General features: G+C 43.9%; 1 protein-coding gene across 4 annotated transcripts in view; it reads left to right on the forward strand.

The window, feature by feature from the left end:
* Positions 1–15,905, forward strand: part of LOC135255285 (SH3 and multiple ankyrin repeat domains protein 2-like) — a 177,107-nt gene that overhangs the window by 122,742 nt on the left and 38,460 nt on the right. For all 4 annotated transcript variants that reach the window (XM_064336240.1, XM_064336239.1, XM_064336242.1 and 1 more), the window contains exon 16: positions 179–303. In XM_064336240.1, the coding sequence (XP_064192310.1) occupies positions 179–303 (125 nt within the window). The remainder of the gene's footprint in view (positions 1–178; positions 304–15,905) is intronic.

Consider the following 15,905-nt stretch of genomic DNA (forward strand, 5'->3'; position numbering starts at 1 on the left):
TACTAGTCTGCGCTACTTTAGAAGCCAAACCCTGAGCACATTTGAGCCTTGCCTCCACTTTTGGCGGTTGTGGTTCTATTCTGTGAAAGCACTGACCCTAACTGTGAACTTGCACCCCAGCATTAATCACACCCTGTTTGTCTCTGGCTTCTTTCTGGCTTCGGTTGCTACCCCCAAGCCGACACACCCATCGAGGAGTTCACCCCCACCCCAGCCTTCCCTGCCCTCCAGTACCTGGAGTCAGTGGACGAGGGTGGGGTCGCCTGGCAGGCGGGACTCAGAACCGGAGACTTCCTCATTGAGGTAAGGATAAGGCTTCATTTCCTGTCTGAGCATTTCCTGCTGTCTGTGATCTTATTACTGTTGAAGTTATAACTTTGTCATTATAGTGACTGTAGTTATGGTGAGCCTTTGCTGTAAACTGGGCAGAAGCTGATCCCAGAACAGTGCTATTTTTCCAAAAAGTGAACAGGACCCTTTTTATGATATTGTAGTGTATGTGAACAGGGCTGATTTCAGCTCTGGTGCTTGTAAAACCATTGAAGCTGGGACCACGGACATTTTCATTTGTACTGCGTGCCTAATATTTATACTGCGTGCCTATATAGCCCAAAAGAAGGTGTCGGAATGTTCCGGACGGAATACAGACTGTATACACCTAGCGGGTAAGGTCTATGTAAAGGGCTGCTTTTAAAGCACAGGTTGACATCCTAGATTGGTTTTACTAAGATGGACGCTTCACTTGATGGTCTCCTGAAAACTATGGCGAAATTGATAGAAATATGCTTGGGGGCTTTCGAGGTCATTCGTCTGCTCTGGCATGCACACATTAGCTCACACTGATGGACACGCTGAGGTTTTAACATTTGCCTGTAGGTTATGCCCTTAATGTGGAATAATACTCACATTCATGTTTGACAGAAAATGCAGCTGTATTTCATTAGTGTTTTTTTATGTTTATTTAGCAATTGAAGAATAGCTATATATTTGTGAATGGCCTTTGTCGCTTGATCTTTCCAAGCTTAAATTTCTATCGTTAACTACGATTGATGCAGTATAATCATACAAATTGAAATATGCTGAAATTCCTCATGTAATTGTTGTTAATGCCAGTCAAGCCGTATGTGAATAAGCAAATAAGTCTTTCCTATTCTTATAAATAAAATAAAAATGTGGGTGATAAGATTGTGTATGCAGAACATGATTTGGCAAGGCAGGAAAAATGTTGGAGCAGAAAGGTATATTTACAGAGTATAAGGGCTCTATACCAATTAAACAACTGTCAAGTATCGAATAACATAATGGGTATTGGCTGAGATGGTTATACTTTATTCTGATAATGGTAATCAGTGTCTGTTTATTGGGGTGGCACTGATGCAGAACTAAAAGGCTATTTAAATCAAACATATGAAGTGCATCCACCTGTATACATCTGTTATTGAAAACCTAGCAAAAGTTCTCATCAGAGATGCTTACAGCATCGTCTTGTTAACTAAAACGGGTAAAAAGTAAAAGGCTAAAGGTACAGTAGCTCTGTGTCCCCTGCTACTGTATATGTGGCCAGTAATGACAAGATAATGTATCATTAACTACATGAGAGAAGAGTCTGATTTTACTGGACAAGCACTTGCTAAATGGAGCAAGAAATAATGAGAGGGAAAGAAATTCTCTCTCTGTAATAACATTGAATCTCTTATCATGGTGTCTGTCACTCTGAATCTCTGTCCATGGCCTAAAAGGCGTGAAGGTACAGAGAGTTTTTCTGTAAATAAGGACAGTACAAACTGCAAGGTACCTCCCCCTGCATGCAACATGCATAGCGAAGTGTGCACTACCAAGCCGTGGTACAGTTTATCATGGTGAGCTGAACCACCTGGAAACTTCAGCATGTGCACTGTGTTTTGTTTCTGTTTACTTTTCTTGTACCTTGGTGCTGCTGCTTTATTAATATGAATTATAAATGACCAATGTCCTCCCTGGAAGAATTTAAGTAGTTCTGACATAATGTATATTCTGTATATTGAGAATGTAATGTATATATAAATTGAATACAAAGTTCTAGTTTCTAAAATCCGATTTATCAGACTTTTTCACAGATGCATCAGTGTACACCAGTGTGCGGAAATCCAAAATATTAACATTTCCTTCTACATCCAAGTGGAAATTTTTATTTTATTCAGAGCATATACATGTATATTATGACATTAACCCATTGAGGAGTAAGTTGCCCTCAGTAACCAGTAGTGATTATTACATCAGCTTTAGAATGTTCAGTTAAGAACATTCTAATCACCTATTAGTGATCTTATACCTTGAAGGGTTATTATTTTCACTGAATGTCTCACAAGCGTCAATAGTACTGTTTTAACATCCAGAGCACACATAATCCTGCTGAGCACAGATCGGGACAGAAGCGGTTAACTTCCTGTCACAGCTTTACCTTCTTTCCCACATCAGCCAAGCAAATAGATTTGCATGCATAATTTAAGATGCCGCTCGCCACAACATTAAAGTTTCATGTCCGATCCAGCATACTTATGACGCTGATGTAAGGGACGTGGAATCGGCGGAGAGCGGGGACTGGGACGCTGATGCTGGCTGCTGATTATCGCTGCACGTGCCCTGGAAAGGATGCATTATGCACCCCCCCTGCACATGACAGCTCAGCAGCCAGATTGTTTTCTGAAACAGCTGACAGTGGCGCGTATGTGGCATGCAGGGCGGCGATGTGCTTGTGCAGAAAGCACAGAGCATCCCCCCCCCCCAAAATGCATCCCAGCTGTTAGGCCGGCAAGTGGAGATGCAGCCTGCTGCCCAGGCAGGGTGGTGTACTGTACGGCACGGTCCTATCAGATGGGCTTCTCCATACTGTACAGCACAGCCCTATCAGATGGGCTTCTCCATACTGTACGGCACGGTCCTATCAGATGGGCTTCTCCATACTGTACAGCCCAGCCCCCTCAGTTGGGCTTCTCCATACTGTACAGCACAGCCCTATCAGATGGGCTTCTCCATACTGTACAGCACAGCCCTATCAGATGGGCCTCTCCATACTGTACAGCCCAGCCCTCTCAGTTGGGCTTCTCCATACTGTACACACAGCCTATCAATGGGCTCTCCATACTGTACAGCACAGCCCTATCATGGTTCCATACTGTACAGCACAGCCCTATCAGATGGGCTTCCCATACTGTACAGCACAGCCCTATCAGATGGGCTTCTCCATACTGTACAGCACAGCCCTATCAGATGGGCTTCTCCATACTGTACAGCACAGCCCTATCAGATGGGCTTCTCCATACTGTACAGCACAGCCCTATCAGATGGGCTTCTCCATACTGTACAGCACAGCCCTATCAGATGGGCTTCTCCATACTGTACAGCACAGCCCTATCAGATGGGCTTCTCCATACTGTACAGCACAGCCCTATCAGATGGGCTTCTCCATACTGTACAGCACAGCCCTATCAGATGGGATTTTCCATACTGTACAGCACAGCCCTGTTAGATTTGATTCTCCATACTGTACAGCACAGCCCTATCAGTTGGGCTTCTCCATACTGTACAGCACAGCCCTCTCAGGGTTGATGATCGGTACTGATTGTGATATGTAGTAGTATGGCTCCTCTTCCACTGTGCAATACTACTCTACCAGCCTGCCAGGTCTTTCAGTGCAAGTCGATAAAAATGTGTTTCTTTAGGATGATTGGGTATTGATCTTGATTGACTGGGAGGCGGGGCTAGGTTTAGTGTTTGGGTTTATGACGGGTTGATTACTGACCGCTCTGGGCAGTTGAGCTTGGTGTTTGTGTTTATGATGGCGCTGATTGATGGACAGCAGTTATGCTCCCCTCCCCCACCCTGCCAGCTCCTTGGAAACAATTCCATCGTATGCGAGGCTCCTGTTCCGTTACGCTCTTGCTCGCATTAATAAATATTTTGGCAGGGCGTCCCCGTGTCTCCGGTGGGCTGAGCGATCAGAGCCCATAAACGGCGGCGGAGGTGGGCACTCAGGCGTTGTGGAGGTTATGTGGACGCGGCTCGTAGCGGGAGGCTGATAGAGGTGTTTGTTATGGGGGCACGGATGACCGGGCAGTGGTGATGGATCGCGGCAGAGTTTTGGCCAGAGACGTGGAGCCGGTCGGGAGAAAGGCACCGCCGCTTTAACAAGCCACATTAATCAGATCAGGGACCCGACCAGGCCCGCTTCCAGAAGCGCTGTGGCCCGCCGTCCCCTCGGAAACGCGGCGCACGCGGGAGGGCGGGGTCTCGCCACGCCTCGCAGCTGACGTTCACCCACCGCGCACGCGGGGAAAGCCGCGGACTTCCGCAACATGGTTCCGCAACCACTTCTGGTATCAGCCAGACCCATGGACCGCAAAGCGAAGGTGACTAGTGACGTCCTTGGGGTGTCCGCTGGGGACAGAGATGTGGACAGGTGTCAGCCGCCTTGTTATTGGCTCGTCAGATCTAAGGCGGTCTGTTGAGAAACTGTCATTTGCACTAGTTCTGCTTTGATTTCATTCTACCCTTTCAACTGCTTATTTGACTCAGTTTTAAATTAGCAACCGGTTTTGTCAACTTCAAGAAAGAGAGGATGGTAGCTGCTGGGTAGCCCACTCAGTAAATGCCACACATGAGTGAGCACCATGTTCTTGGATCAAATCCAACCCATGCTGGTGCAGGGGTGGAGCACAATTGGCTTTGTATCACTCAAGGGATATGTGTGAAGGATATATCCAGTCAGGATATATTCAGTCGACAGGGATAGCAGTGTTCATTGCTTGCATGACCCCTGTTGGCTGTCCGGGTGCCCGTTGCTCGCTCTGCGCGCAAGCGTATCATTGGGTCTCCTCCACCCCCACTCTGCGTGTGCAGTTTGTGGCTGCAGTGTGAAACAAAGCAGCTGGCTGGCACTGTATGTTTCGGAGGAGAACCGCAAGTTCCTAGTTTGGAACTGGACATTACGAACATAGTTTGTAAATTGGACGTTCCAAATTTGGGTGGGATTGGAGATGGCAGATTTTTATAAAGAGAGTATGCCATGCCCCGTGTGAGAGCTGGTTTTGCTGCAGTCACCTGCATTTATTAGCATTTACTGTGGTGGGAATAGAAGGGAGAACACAATCTCCTCTGCTTGTTTTACTCTGCAGTCCCCAGGCCCAACCCAACTGCCCGCTTCAATGCGCTGAACACTTTATCGCTAAGAGGGAGAGAGTGTGTGTGTGTGAGAGTGAGAGAAAATTACATTTTTATTACCTCAGAGAACAGCTTCAGGCCAATCAGGGAATCTAAAAGGAAAACTATGTTGGCTTCACCTACTCTACAGCTGTGAGCAGAGGCCTTACCTTTCCAGGCTTGTACTGCCTGGCCCCTCCTCAGTGTGGACCTTCATTAGTGTGGCCCCTCATCAGTGTGGCCCCTCATCAGTGTGATCCCTCATTAGTGTGGCCCCTCATCAATGTGGCCCCTCATCAGTGTGACCCCTCATCAGTGTGGCCCATGGCATCAGTGTGATCCCTCATTAGTGTGGCCCCTCATCAATGTAGCCCTTCATTAGTGTGGCCCCTCATCAGTGTGGCCCCTGTCGTCAGTATGACCCCTCATCAGTGTAGCCCCTCATCAATGTGACCCTTCATCAGGGTGGCCCCTATCAGTGTGGCCCCTGATTAATGTGGCCCCTCTCGTCAGTGCGACCCCTCATAGTGTGGCCCCTCATTAGTGTGGCCCCTGTGTAACAGCACTGCATTGCCATTGTTTCAGCACACTGCCCATGGCTTTAGTGCTCTCTTCACTGACTACGGCAGGCATCGGGTCCTGTCTGCACAGCCAAAGCTGACCTTAATCTCTCTCTTTCTCTTTCTCTCGCTCTCTCTCTCCCTCTTTTCCAAATTCATATTTTGCTGCATTGACATAAAAACCTGGATTTATGTCCTATACAGTACACCTACTATTAATACACAATACTCTCTCCTGAAAAAGAAAAGGACAAAGAGTATTCTGGGATTAAATGCAGCGTGAGCCGTTAGCTCACGTTAAATGAGGTGCCTTCTCCCCAGATCCCCCCAGCAGGGCAGGAGGGTGGGACGGGCCCTGTCCTTCCCACAGTGCTCTGGGAGTGGGAGAAAAGCTTTGCGCTCTTACATAACGCCCGGCTCTGCCGAGCTCTGAGGCTGTGTGACCGCACAGACGCAGCTGCTCCCCTGGCCAGCGTGCAGGCGTGTGCCTCGCCGTCTGCATACGCCGCAAGGGCTCTAGTATGTAGGGTGTGTGTATGTATTTGTGCCTGTGTTTGTGTGTGTGTGAGAGAGAGAGAGTGAGAGAGATAGATTGAGCAAGAGAATACACTACCTATTTATGTGTTCCCCCGCATTTCTGTTTCTCTATCTCTCCCTCAATCTATCTCTCTCTCCCTCGATCTACCTCTCTTCCTGCCTCCCTTCTTCTCCTCTTTTCTCTCCTCTGCTCTCCCTTGTCCTCTAATGCTTCCTCTTGCTCTTGCAGACCCACACAGTCTCTCCACTGATTTCAGATAGCCAGTCCATGTGGAGTCCAGCATTCCCTCTTCTCTGTAGCAGAGAAAGCCTTTACAGGAGATGCATAAAGCATGTGACCACGCCTCAGCCTTTGTTGCCTGTATAAGAAAAAAGGTTTTTCACTTGAATACATTAAGAGCGATCGCAGTAGATGAATTAGTTATATCCGTACAGTGTCTTTGGCTTGTTGGTTTCTTACAGCATTGGATCTAGTGCTGTAACGCTGATATGCTGAAAAGAGACTCAGCAGCGTTGCAGTTTGAATGTTCATAGCGGCTGAAGATTTGGCTGAGCGGAGGGTTCACTTCGTGCCAGATGTGGCACGGTAGCATATGTTAACCCAGTGAATTCCCAGAGGAAATGAAATATCATTGAAATTTTCTCTCAATTAGAGTAAGATTATGCAGGCCTGTGGGGCATTACATTGTTGTATCAACGTGTTTGTGATGTATCAGGAATGTGGTGGTACGTTGATCATTCTTTTCCACAAGACAACGTACCATAACACTCCACCCCCAAAAATGAAGCTAGCACGCTGGTTAGGAAATGGCTTCTGGTAATGGAAAATCCACTTTCTAGGGCCGTTGATAAGGACTTTTTAGCATTCTGGAGAAAAATTCATATCCGATGTATAAATACTTAGGTGAAAATTTTAAAAGGGAAAACTAAGCATGTTAAGTGACTGCTTCAAAATCCTTAGATCTTTATATTTGACAAAAAATTTAGCTAGATATTTTATCCCCCCCCCCCCCCCCCCCAAGCATGTATTTTAATGTTAATGCTGATTAATGGCACTTCACATGGTATATGGTGCTTGGCCTGACCAGATGCCAGTATGAGCATCCCTTTAGAATCGAGTATAAGGACCTTTTTCACCAGTGTGCCGCACTGTTCCTGTAGTTGTAGTGCAGAGCAACGGTCACCTAGCAACCAGCAGAGCATTGTCTCCGCTCGCTGCGATGAAAGCAGGACAGCTGTTCCAGCTCTTAAAGCGCGGCGGCGAGAGCTGGATGATTAAATCTGAACACGTGCTGAAACGAGGGGCGGAGGCGCACTGTGGGGGGCGGGGGGGTTTGGGGGGGGGGGGGGGTCGGTGTCCAGCCTCCCCAGGCCATATTTGGGATGGACGCACGCCGGTGCCTGTCGCTGAGAGGGACAGGGACGCATTACATACCAAATATCTACGCGAGGTCCACTCGGCAGTCCGTCTGTTCGGCTCCCTCCTGCTGACGCACGTCTGAGGGACTGGATTAGAGGGACGTGGCTGTGGATTTTACAGCAGCGCGTTTTCCCCCGCGCTCCCACCGAAGGCCCGTTGCCCTCGCTGTAATACAGTACTCCCACTCCGCCGGGTGCTTTGCAGGTCAGCCAGTTTAATGCGGGCCGTCGTGTTACACGAGAACCCGAAAGAGGCCGCAATGGGGAAGTGTTCTCAAACAAACAGTTTATCAAACGGACACAAACAGAGGGCAAATGGGATATCCATGTTTGTGTACTTGTGTCATAAGACAAATAGAGCTCTGTCTCGAGCATGTATGCGTGTGTGTGTGTGTGTGTGTGTGTGTGCATGTGTGTGTGTGTGTGTGTACTGTATATGTATTTGTGCATACATATATGGTATGAAAGCATCTTACATTATGGACTGAATACCACATAAAGAAAAACCACATACCTAATATATCAGGACCTGGTGTTATATCATTCTCTAACTTAGTTTTAGTGCTGCGGTAATACTAAAGTAGTGTAAGTGAATGACTGTCATCAGCTTTTATGAAGCTCAGTTATCATATCTTTCTCTCGGCCCATACCTTCTCTAGCGAAGCAGTGCCCAACTCGAGAGAGAGGACAGCTGTATCTCCAGTGGGTCAAAACTAGTTTACCAATTTTGATGGCCTGTTAAATGACTGTTTTTGCCCAGTTTTAACTAATGGAGAAAAAAGTCCTACAAACCACAGGAAGTGGCACTCTTGAGTGGCTCAGGGTTTTGAAATCAGTTTTTAAATCTAATTTATTCATTCACAAATCCCCATAGAGATTACGGGTATTTTTAATTCATGATTCCAGTTTCAGTTCCTTTCCTGAACTGAATGAATTAAAATGAAATCAACCCCAACCCTGGTAACTATGCAGCCTTATTAGATCAGATCAACGTGGTGCAGCATACGTATCAGTATACTTAGGAGGAAAGGTTGGGGGATGTGAATGAAAGCCATGTTTCCTTTCCCAATAATCAAACCAAAAAGAATTTTGGTTAAGTGCTTACGGGTACTTCACCCAGATACTTGACCAGACTATGGTAATTTCCATAGTTTCCAAGTTCTCACATATCACCACCCCTGCTGAGTTCACTCCAATGGCTTCTGCAGCCACCAGGACAACCCCTGCCTACCTTCAGGACATAATTCAACCCTACACGCCACCTCGACCGCTCCACTCTGCTGCAGCGGTGCAACTTGCACTTCCTTCCATCTGCTTGAATGGTTCTCGCACGTTCTGACCACAGATATTTTCCACCCTAGCTCCCCAGTGGTGGAACGCACTTCCCATTCTTCTATGAACCACTCAGTCCCTGCTCATATTGTACCATGGTCTGGTGACGCAGCTCTTCAGACTTTACCTTGACTAACTCTAATGCTACCCCTCTTCAGGTTTACTCCCAACCTAAGATCACTCATATATCACTTGTATGCTTGTATCTTGATCTTCTAGCACTTTCATGTTACACTTGTTTCTTTATCTAGCACTTGTGTTGCACTTGTACTGTCATCTTGATGCTGTAGCTCTATCATATCCGTCCTCACTTCTAGTTTGACTTGACATAGTTTTACTGACTTAGCCTATGCTTAGTGCATGAACTAGGCTTGATGTTCATGGCTATGGATAACTGAAACTTGATGAGAATCGGACCAGTGTTCTGTAGTTATTCTTGTGACATTTGGTATGCACTTACTGTACATTGCTTTGGATAAAAGCATAAAGTCAAATAAATGTAATGTAATGTTCTGTACCATACCCACCTGAGGCACAACCCACTGCCACTTATATCTTATTGTAATAAATTAAAATATACATTAAATTTATTAACATTTCTTTTTTTTTTAGAAAATAAACACTTATGTGACAGCTACAGTAATAATTGTGGTGCCAGTGCATAGCCCATACAATGTTGATCGATAAGGGCTTGGTGTGTCCAAACAGACACAAATCCCACACTGTTCAGAGTGCCGTTCTCCTTTTATATTGCTTTTATATTCCCCCCGCACTGTTACATAAGCCATATTTCTTTTCGCTGTGTGTCTTGTGTGAAGAAGAAACACAGGTACTCTGTCAATTTCTTTCCCAACATGACCCCTCTAATTCCTTCCTCTCTTTCTCGTACTTAATCAGATATCCCCCGTTGTGTGCTCTCTTGCTGCTGGTCTGTATTTGGCACTATTTGTGCCCCCAAAGTTCAGGGGCAAATAAAGGAAAATGAAGGGGGAGAAGGAGAGTCGTCTCCCAGCTATGCGAAAACCTCAGTGGGTTGAATAATTAGCTCGCTGCAGACAAAGGCCCTGCTCTGCCCTCCTTGGGAGATAAGAATAGCAAGCGGCTCTTCCATTTCCGAGTTTCCGCGGAACCCCGGGTTGTCCCCGCCCCACGGTTCCGCAGCAGCCAGGGTAGCCTCCGCTGGCTGCAGAGCGCGACAGGGCTCTCGAAAACTAGCGACGGCAAGAGAAACATGCCCTCGCGCAAACAGAGTGAGATGTTATGTGGTTCCCAGATGGGAAACCTCTTGCCCATTCAGCCGTTTCAATCCACTGTTAAGGGAATAAACACTTCAGACTGTCTTAATGGAAAATGCATTTATGAGAAGCGGATTGAGTTAATTACCATGCGGCGCAATGAGATATGACGAACGAATCTGTCTTATTTTGGAATAATATGTCGATTAAGTGATCCCCGCAGTCTGTGGCAGTAATAAAAATAGATCTAAGATATATATTTGTGTTCTGTGCCTGTTTTCATTCCCATTGGGGGTTATTGTCATCATCTAAAGTTAGATTCAGCTTTGCGCTGGATGACATGATTCACACCGTTCTCGCTACATTTTAGGCGGTATTGCGCAAAATATGTTAAAGTTTTACCATTAGGAAAGTCTTTCTTATGGTATAAAATGAACTAGACCTTTCTTAAGTAGTGGCTCCCAGTAGACCTAAGGAGTCCACCCCAGAATCCATTGCACTAAACAAATGTGCGTTGTACAGTTTTCATTTCCTTGCTTGTTTTTGACAGAAAGGAAGTAAGGAATTGACAGAAGGAATATAGACTATTCAAGACAGCGGGTGGCTTGTCTGATCCAGGACCAGTAAACACACAGAGCAGGTTAAGTCTGTTTAGGATCAGGTGGCCATCTGGCATTTAGATATAATGTAGGACAGACAATGTTGTGCAACGTTATCAGCTCAGTCCCTCTTGCGTGCCTACATGTTAAGTAACGCTTGGCCCCGAAATCATTTTGGAATAATTATTAAATAAAGAATTTAGTACAGCCGGCCTTTTAACTTTATCTTCATCTTATTCTAAGGTTGCCTGCCTTAATGGCAGTGTGCACTAAAAGCACAAGGATTAAGTGACCAGAGACATATGCTTGATGTACTTTGCGACTGATTGAATGAGGTTTGCCGTTTGAAATGCCGTGAATTGTAGCACTTTAGCGTGATGGTATGCTAACATTACTGAAATTAAATGTATTGTATCGCTTTAGCATGATGGTTCGCTAACATTACTGAGATTAAATGTATTGGTTTAGCGTGATGGTAGGCTAACATCACTGAAATGAACTGCATTGTAGCACTTTAGCGTGATAGCAAGCTAACATCACTGGAATGAACCGTCAGTGTGCCTTGCCCCTGTCACAGATGCCTCTTATTAAAGAGGAGCCTGTGCATCTGTGCATCTGCTCAACACACACAGATTCACATTGTCTGACTATCACTTCTGATAGAATATTATTATTATTATTATTATTATTATTATTAATAATAATAATTTTTTTATTATTGTTATTAAGGTAAGTTTATTTAGACAATGTTTTACCTTTCCTTCTTTCAGTTGTCTTTTAATTTGTAAATCTTACTGGACAAGTTAGTTATACCCCAATTTTACACAAAGCTAGAGGTGGACTGCATAGTGACTACTGTATATCGATGATATACCCCTCAAGTTTCTTTTCGTGCTATTGTGCATGCTGTGATATTGGAAAAAGCTTTGGTTGTGTAAATGCTTTCCCTGCATTCCATTCTCTCGCAGAAGTAGGAGCAGTGATGGCCGCTCATTTTACAGTGATGTGGAGCATTTTATCTCTTCAGCTGTTAGCCGTCAGTGGGTGTTCAAGCTGTCATTTTCTCCCTCAGTCTGTTTCTTATAATGCTTTCTCAAATGTTTAATGGAGGCCATTATTTTCACCGGAACACCATGTTAAAACCTGCCACAGTTATTGATAGGCCAATCTGTTTGCCGGGTAATCAATGCGAGTTTAAAGTGCTATAATCATTTGCGGTACTGTACATGGCATTAATTGCTGGAATTTGTCAAATGCACTTGAAGCAATGCTCCTCAGCCAGCGTAGCGCTTAATACTAGTCTTGATGGAGCTAGGCCGCAATTGGTATGACTTTAACTTCTCTGAAGTAAGTGATAACATACTGTAAAATCTATTACTTGTTTTTAATAATTGGTTTTGAAAAAGGCTGTCTGCAAGCAGAGAGGGAGGATACTGTAAGATCATTCCTAAGCAGGGTAATTGTGCTTACCAAAAAAAAAAAAAAAACTGAGACTAGAGTATGTGTGCTTTTACGTCTGTTTTGTGGTAAAGAATAGCTTTTTACTGGTTATTTGTATCTTGAATCTTTTTCATTTAGTCTACTTATTATGGTCACTGTTCTGAAGGGACGAATTGGCTTAAAACTCAAGATAATATGAAATGTGGCGTGTTTAAAACTCCAGTACAAAAACAGGGCCAGTTGCAACACATACAGTAAAACTGAAATAATAAAAAAAAACAACTCCGTAAGCTGTCCCTTTACGTTTGATACTCACTCTCTGCTCAAATGTGTTGGATTGTTTCAGCTGTCCAGAGCGCTGCTGTCCTTAGCCAGGGGCCATTAGCCTACATGTATATCTCCACTCCACACACTCGCTAATTACAGATTAGAATCCTAGTGCTTCGCAATCTGGCTCCATATGGAGCAGAATTACCAGCATAGTGCTGGATGATTAGCCAGTCAAAGTTTGATATAAGCCTAGATTATTTCAAAACTGTGGTTGCTTAGCCCACTTAGCCCACTGTACCATTCAGCACAGAATAAACTAGCATTAATGGTAGCTTTCCACTGGGAGGGGGCACTCAGCTATTCGCACTTCAAGCAGTAAAACTTTTATAGGAATCCTACACTTCCCAGTCCTAGGAAAACGAGGTAAAGTTCACCTTATTGTTGCCTTTACCTTTAGCGTGTGAAACTTTATCAGCTGTGAAGGCAGTGTTTAATTTTGTTTTCTTTCTCATTCCATTGGGCACAGTAGTGAAATTTTAAATACCATTCCATTCCGAGGGATTTAGTTGCTTATAGTCTACAGAGCAAAAGTGCGTTTTCTTAATGTGTTTCTCCATAAAATTCAAGCATTTCTTTTGATGATAATTTCTAGTGAGCCATGGCCCTGATAGAACATTTGGTGCTCATTTCAGTCTAAACTGTGGCTCCTCCGTGTTGGAGTAGATGCCTGACACAGGCCTTGATCCAGTAAACATCTGTTAATAATTTACAAAAAGTCAAATAATAAGTAATAATGTCAAGTACTGATAATTAGTAATTTTTTCACAATGCCAGTTCAGTGATCACCTAAATTGACTTGCTTGAGGTATGCAGACTAGTAAGAAAATACACATATTGTTATGACTAACACAACTTTTTAGAGAAATCCTTAGTTGGAAAAGAGAAGCTGAATTTTTCTAAGAAATGATAAAACTGCTTGAAAAGGAAAACCTGCAAGTCATAATGTAATTTCAGTTTAATGGGGTAGTATGACTGCCAACGAATACTTGAACTCTGTGGTTGGGGCACATATTGCCTCTCCACCCCCTTAGTACTGTGTAGTGCTCTAAACTCGCAACATCCTCAGCGATACATTGGTCATTGGACTGTTCATCTGACTCTCTCAGGCTTGTCATCAAGTAAACAAAAAGTCATTGTCATTGACGTGTTACTTTTTCTGTATATCTTTCTGTCAGTTCTGGGTTTCCTGCAATATGTAACTTCTGCGGTGCGCCAGGATTGAATTCTTGTACTGCCAAGACAAGTGCTGCCTAAACATCAGGAACAGCATCATGTCATGGCAAGAAACAACAAGAAACTAACTGATCTAGAATCAGTATACTCCATTCAGTCAGTATAGAGTTAGCGCGAGAATACCAGATCCTAGATCTCCTATCAGGGCGGCGGATCTCACATCAGCGCTGTTGGATGACAATACTGTCAATAATTTGGAAACTGGGTATTTTCTGCTGGTCATTTTCAGGAGAAAAGTATGTGTCATCTGTGCCATTATGTGAGTTAAAATGGTTTGGAAAAACTAGCCAGCTACAGCGTGCTAATCTCATGACATATCAGTATAGGTTCAATATGTGTAAATGGATCATGGACCACGGATCATTAAGACAGACTTGTGAAGCAGGCTGCAGGGGACAAATTTAATGGCCTGTATGAAAGTGAGGACAAACTGGCCTTCAGTGGAGGGCAAGGACTACCAGAGGACACTGGAAATGTTCTTTGAGATCCCTAGAAGCACAGTATGCAGCAACCTTTTTGCAGCAAGTCTTCCTTTTGTCTGCACTGAAAGGAAGTAGTAGGGTTGTGCAGCATTGCAGCTGTAGTTATGTTTTGAGGCTGTAAATAGTGAGTTTACCATAAGTATCTTATTAACAAAATTTGCATGACAAACTTGTCATGTATAGGTGAAGCCCCCTTTCAGCTGAAGCCTAATCATTCACCCCCCGAGTTAGCACTGGCCACCGAGACCATTTTCCTGTGTTCCTCTGCTGCTGCTTTCATTGGTAGCTTTGCTGTTGACTGTGGCCTCTTCAGCTCAACCAAGCTAGCTAGCTTTCTGTTTCCTCAAGGGAGCAAGGAAGATGCAGTACAGAATTTGCATTAAACTTAGATGCTGTTTGTCAGATCAAATAATTTGTCAAGCAGATAAGCAAGCACATTCCTGTGCTTTCTGGAGCATTTGATTTTGTGTATTGCACTGCACTGTGATGAATGTGGTGAATTTCATTTAGCAAGCTAGCCTGGCTTTTAATTCTAGCTACATACTGTACAGCTTGGTTTATTCAGATGCTGTTTTTGAAACGCGCATTGAATTTTGTAAGAACCATTGAAAATGCAGCAATTGTCAAATGTAGCATTTTCAAACGAATCACAATTGGCTAATATGCAATGGCTAAAATTCATAGGGCTAATTCATAATGTTCATAAGTAATAGAAAAAAGAATAATAGAAATAAAGCTTTGCTGAATGTGTCCTGGCAGTTATTGCCATAAATCACTTTATTTACATGTACTTCCTATTTCCCAGACCTGACTATGACTCTACAACACTAATGACAGAAATAATAGATTCTACTGACGTACATCCAGAGCTAGGTTAGCACTCCCTTAACAGTTACACAGCCCACAAAGACAGTCCAATAATGCACATCTCCACTGTTCATTCTGTGTACTTAGCCAACAATATCTTGGACATAAAGTCCCCCCCTCCCTCCACCCTCCTTGTATCATTTTGTTTGCAGATCACTTAAGAGAAATAGTCATCAAAAAAGGAAGGTTAATTGGGTCAGCTTTAATTGACAGGTCAACAGTTTACACAATTTTGTCAAATCCAACATGTGTCAAGGCAGTTTCAATAAAATGCATGCTTCCACAAGTTTTGTGGAAACCTTGGCTTTGTTATTGATTTTTTGCCGGATGTATCGTGTATCATTTCTTGAGGTTTGATTTAAGTACTGTTTCATTCATGGCCCTCAATCAGTGTTAATCTGATTAAAGGCCATGAATGGAGCAGTACTATATTGCGCAAAGTACTTAAATATACTTTGTAGTACTGAACTGAACTTGTACTGAAGCATGCAAATGCAGGACCTGTTTTGTGCATTGGTTAGAATAGTAGGATATACTGGTAGTTTCTGCCTATATAACCTATTATTCTAGTCAACACACAAAACTATTGCTGCATTTACATTTAGCACTTAAGTAAATTTCAGTACTCTGCTCAACATTGTAATGTTACAGTAATGTTCTTCCCAATAATCACAGGTACTACAAATTCACTTA

Source organism: Anguilla rostrata, chromosome 5, assembly GCF_018555375.3.
Source record: "Anguilla rostrata isolate EN2019 chromosome 5, ASM1855537v3, whole genome shotgun sequence".
In the NCBI taxonomy this organism is placed as follows: Eukaryota; Metazoa; Chordata; class Actinopteri; order Anguilliformes; family Anguillidae; genus Anguilla; species Anguilla rostrata.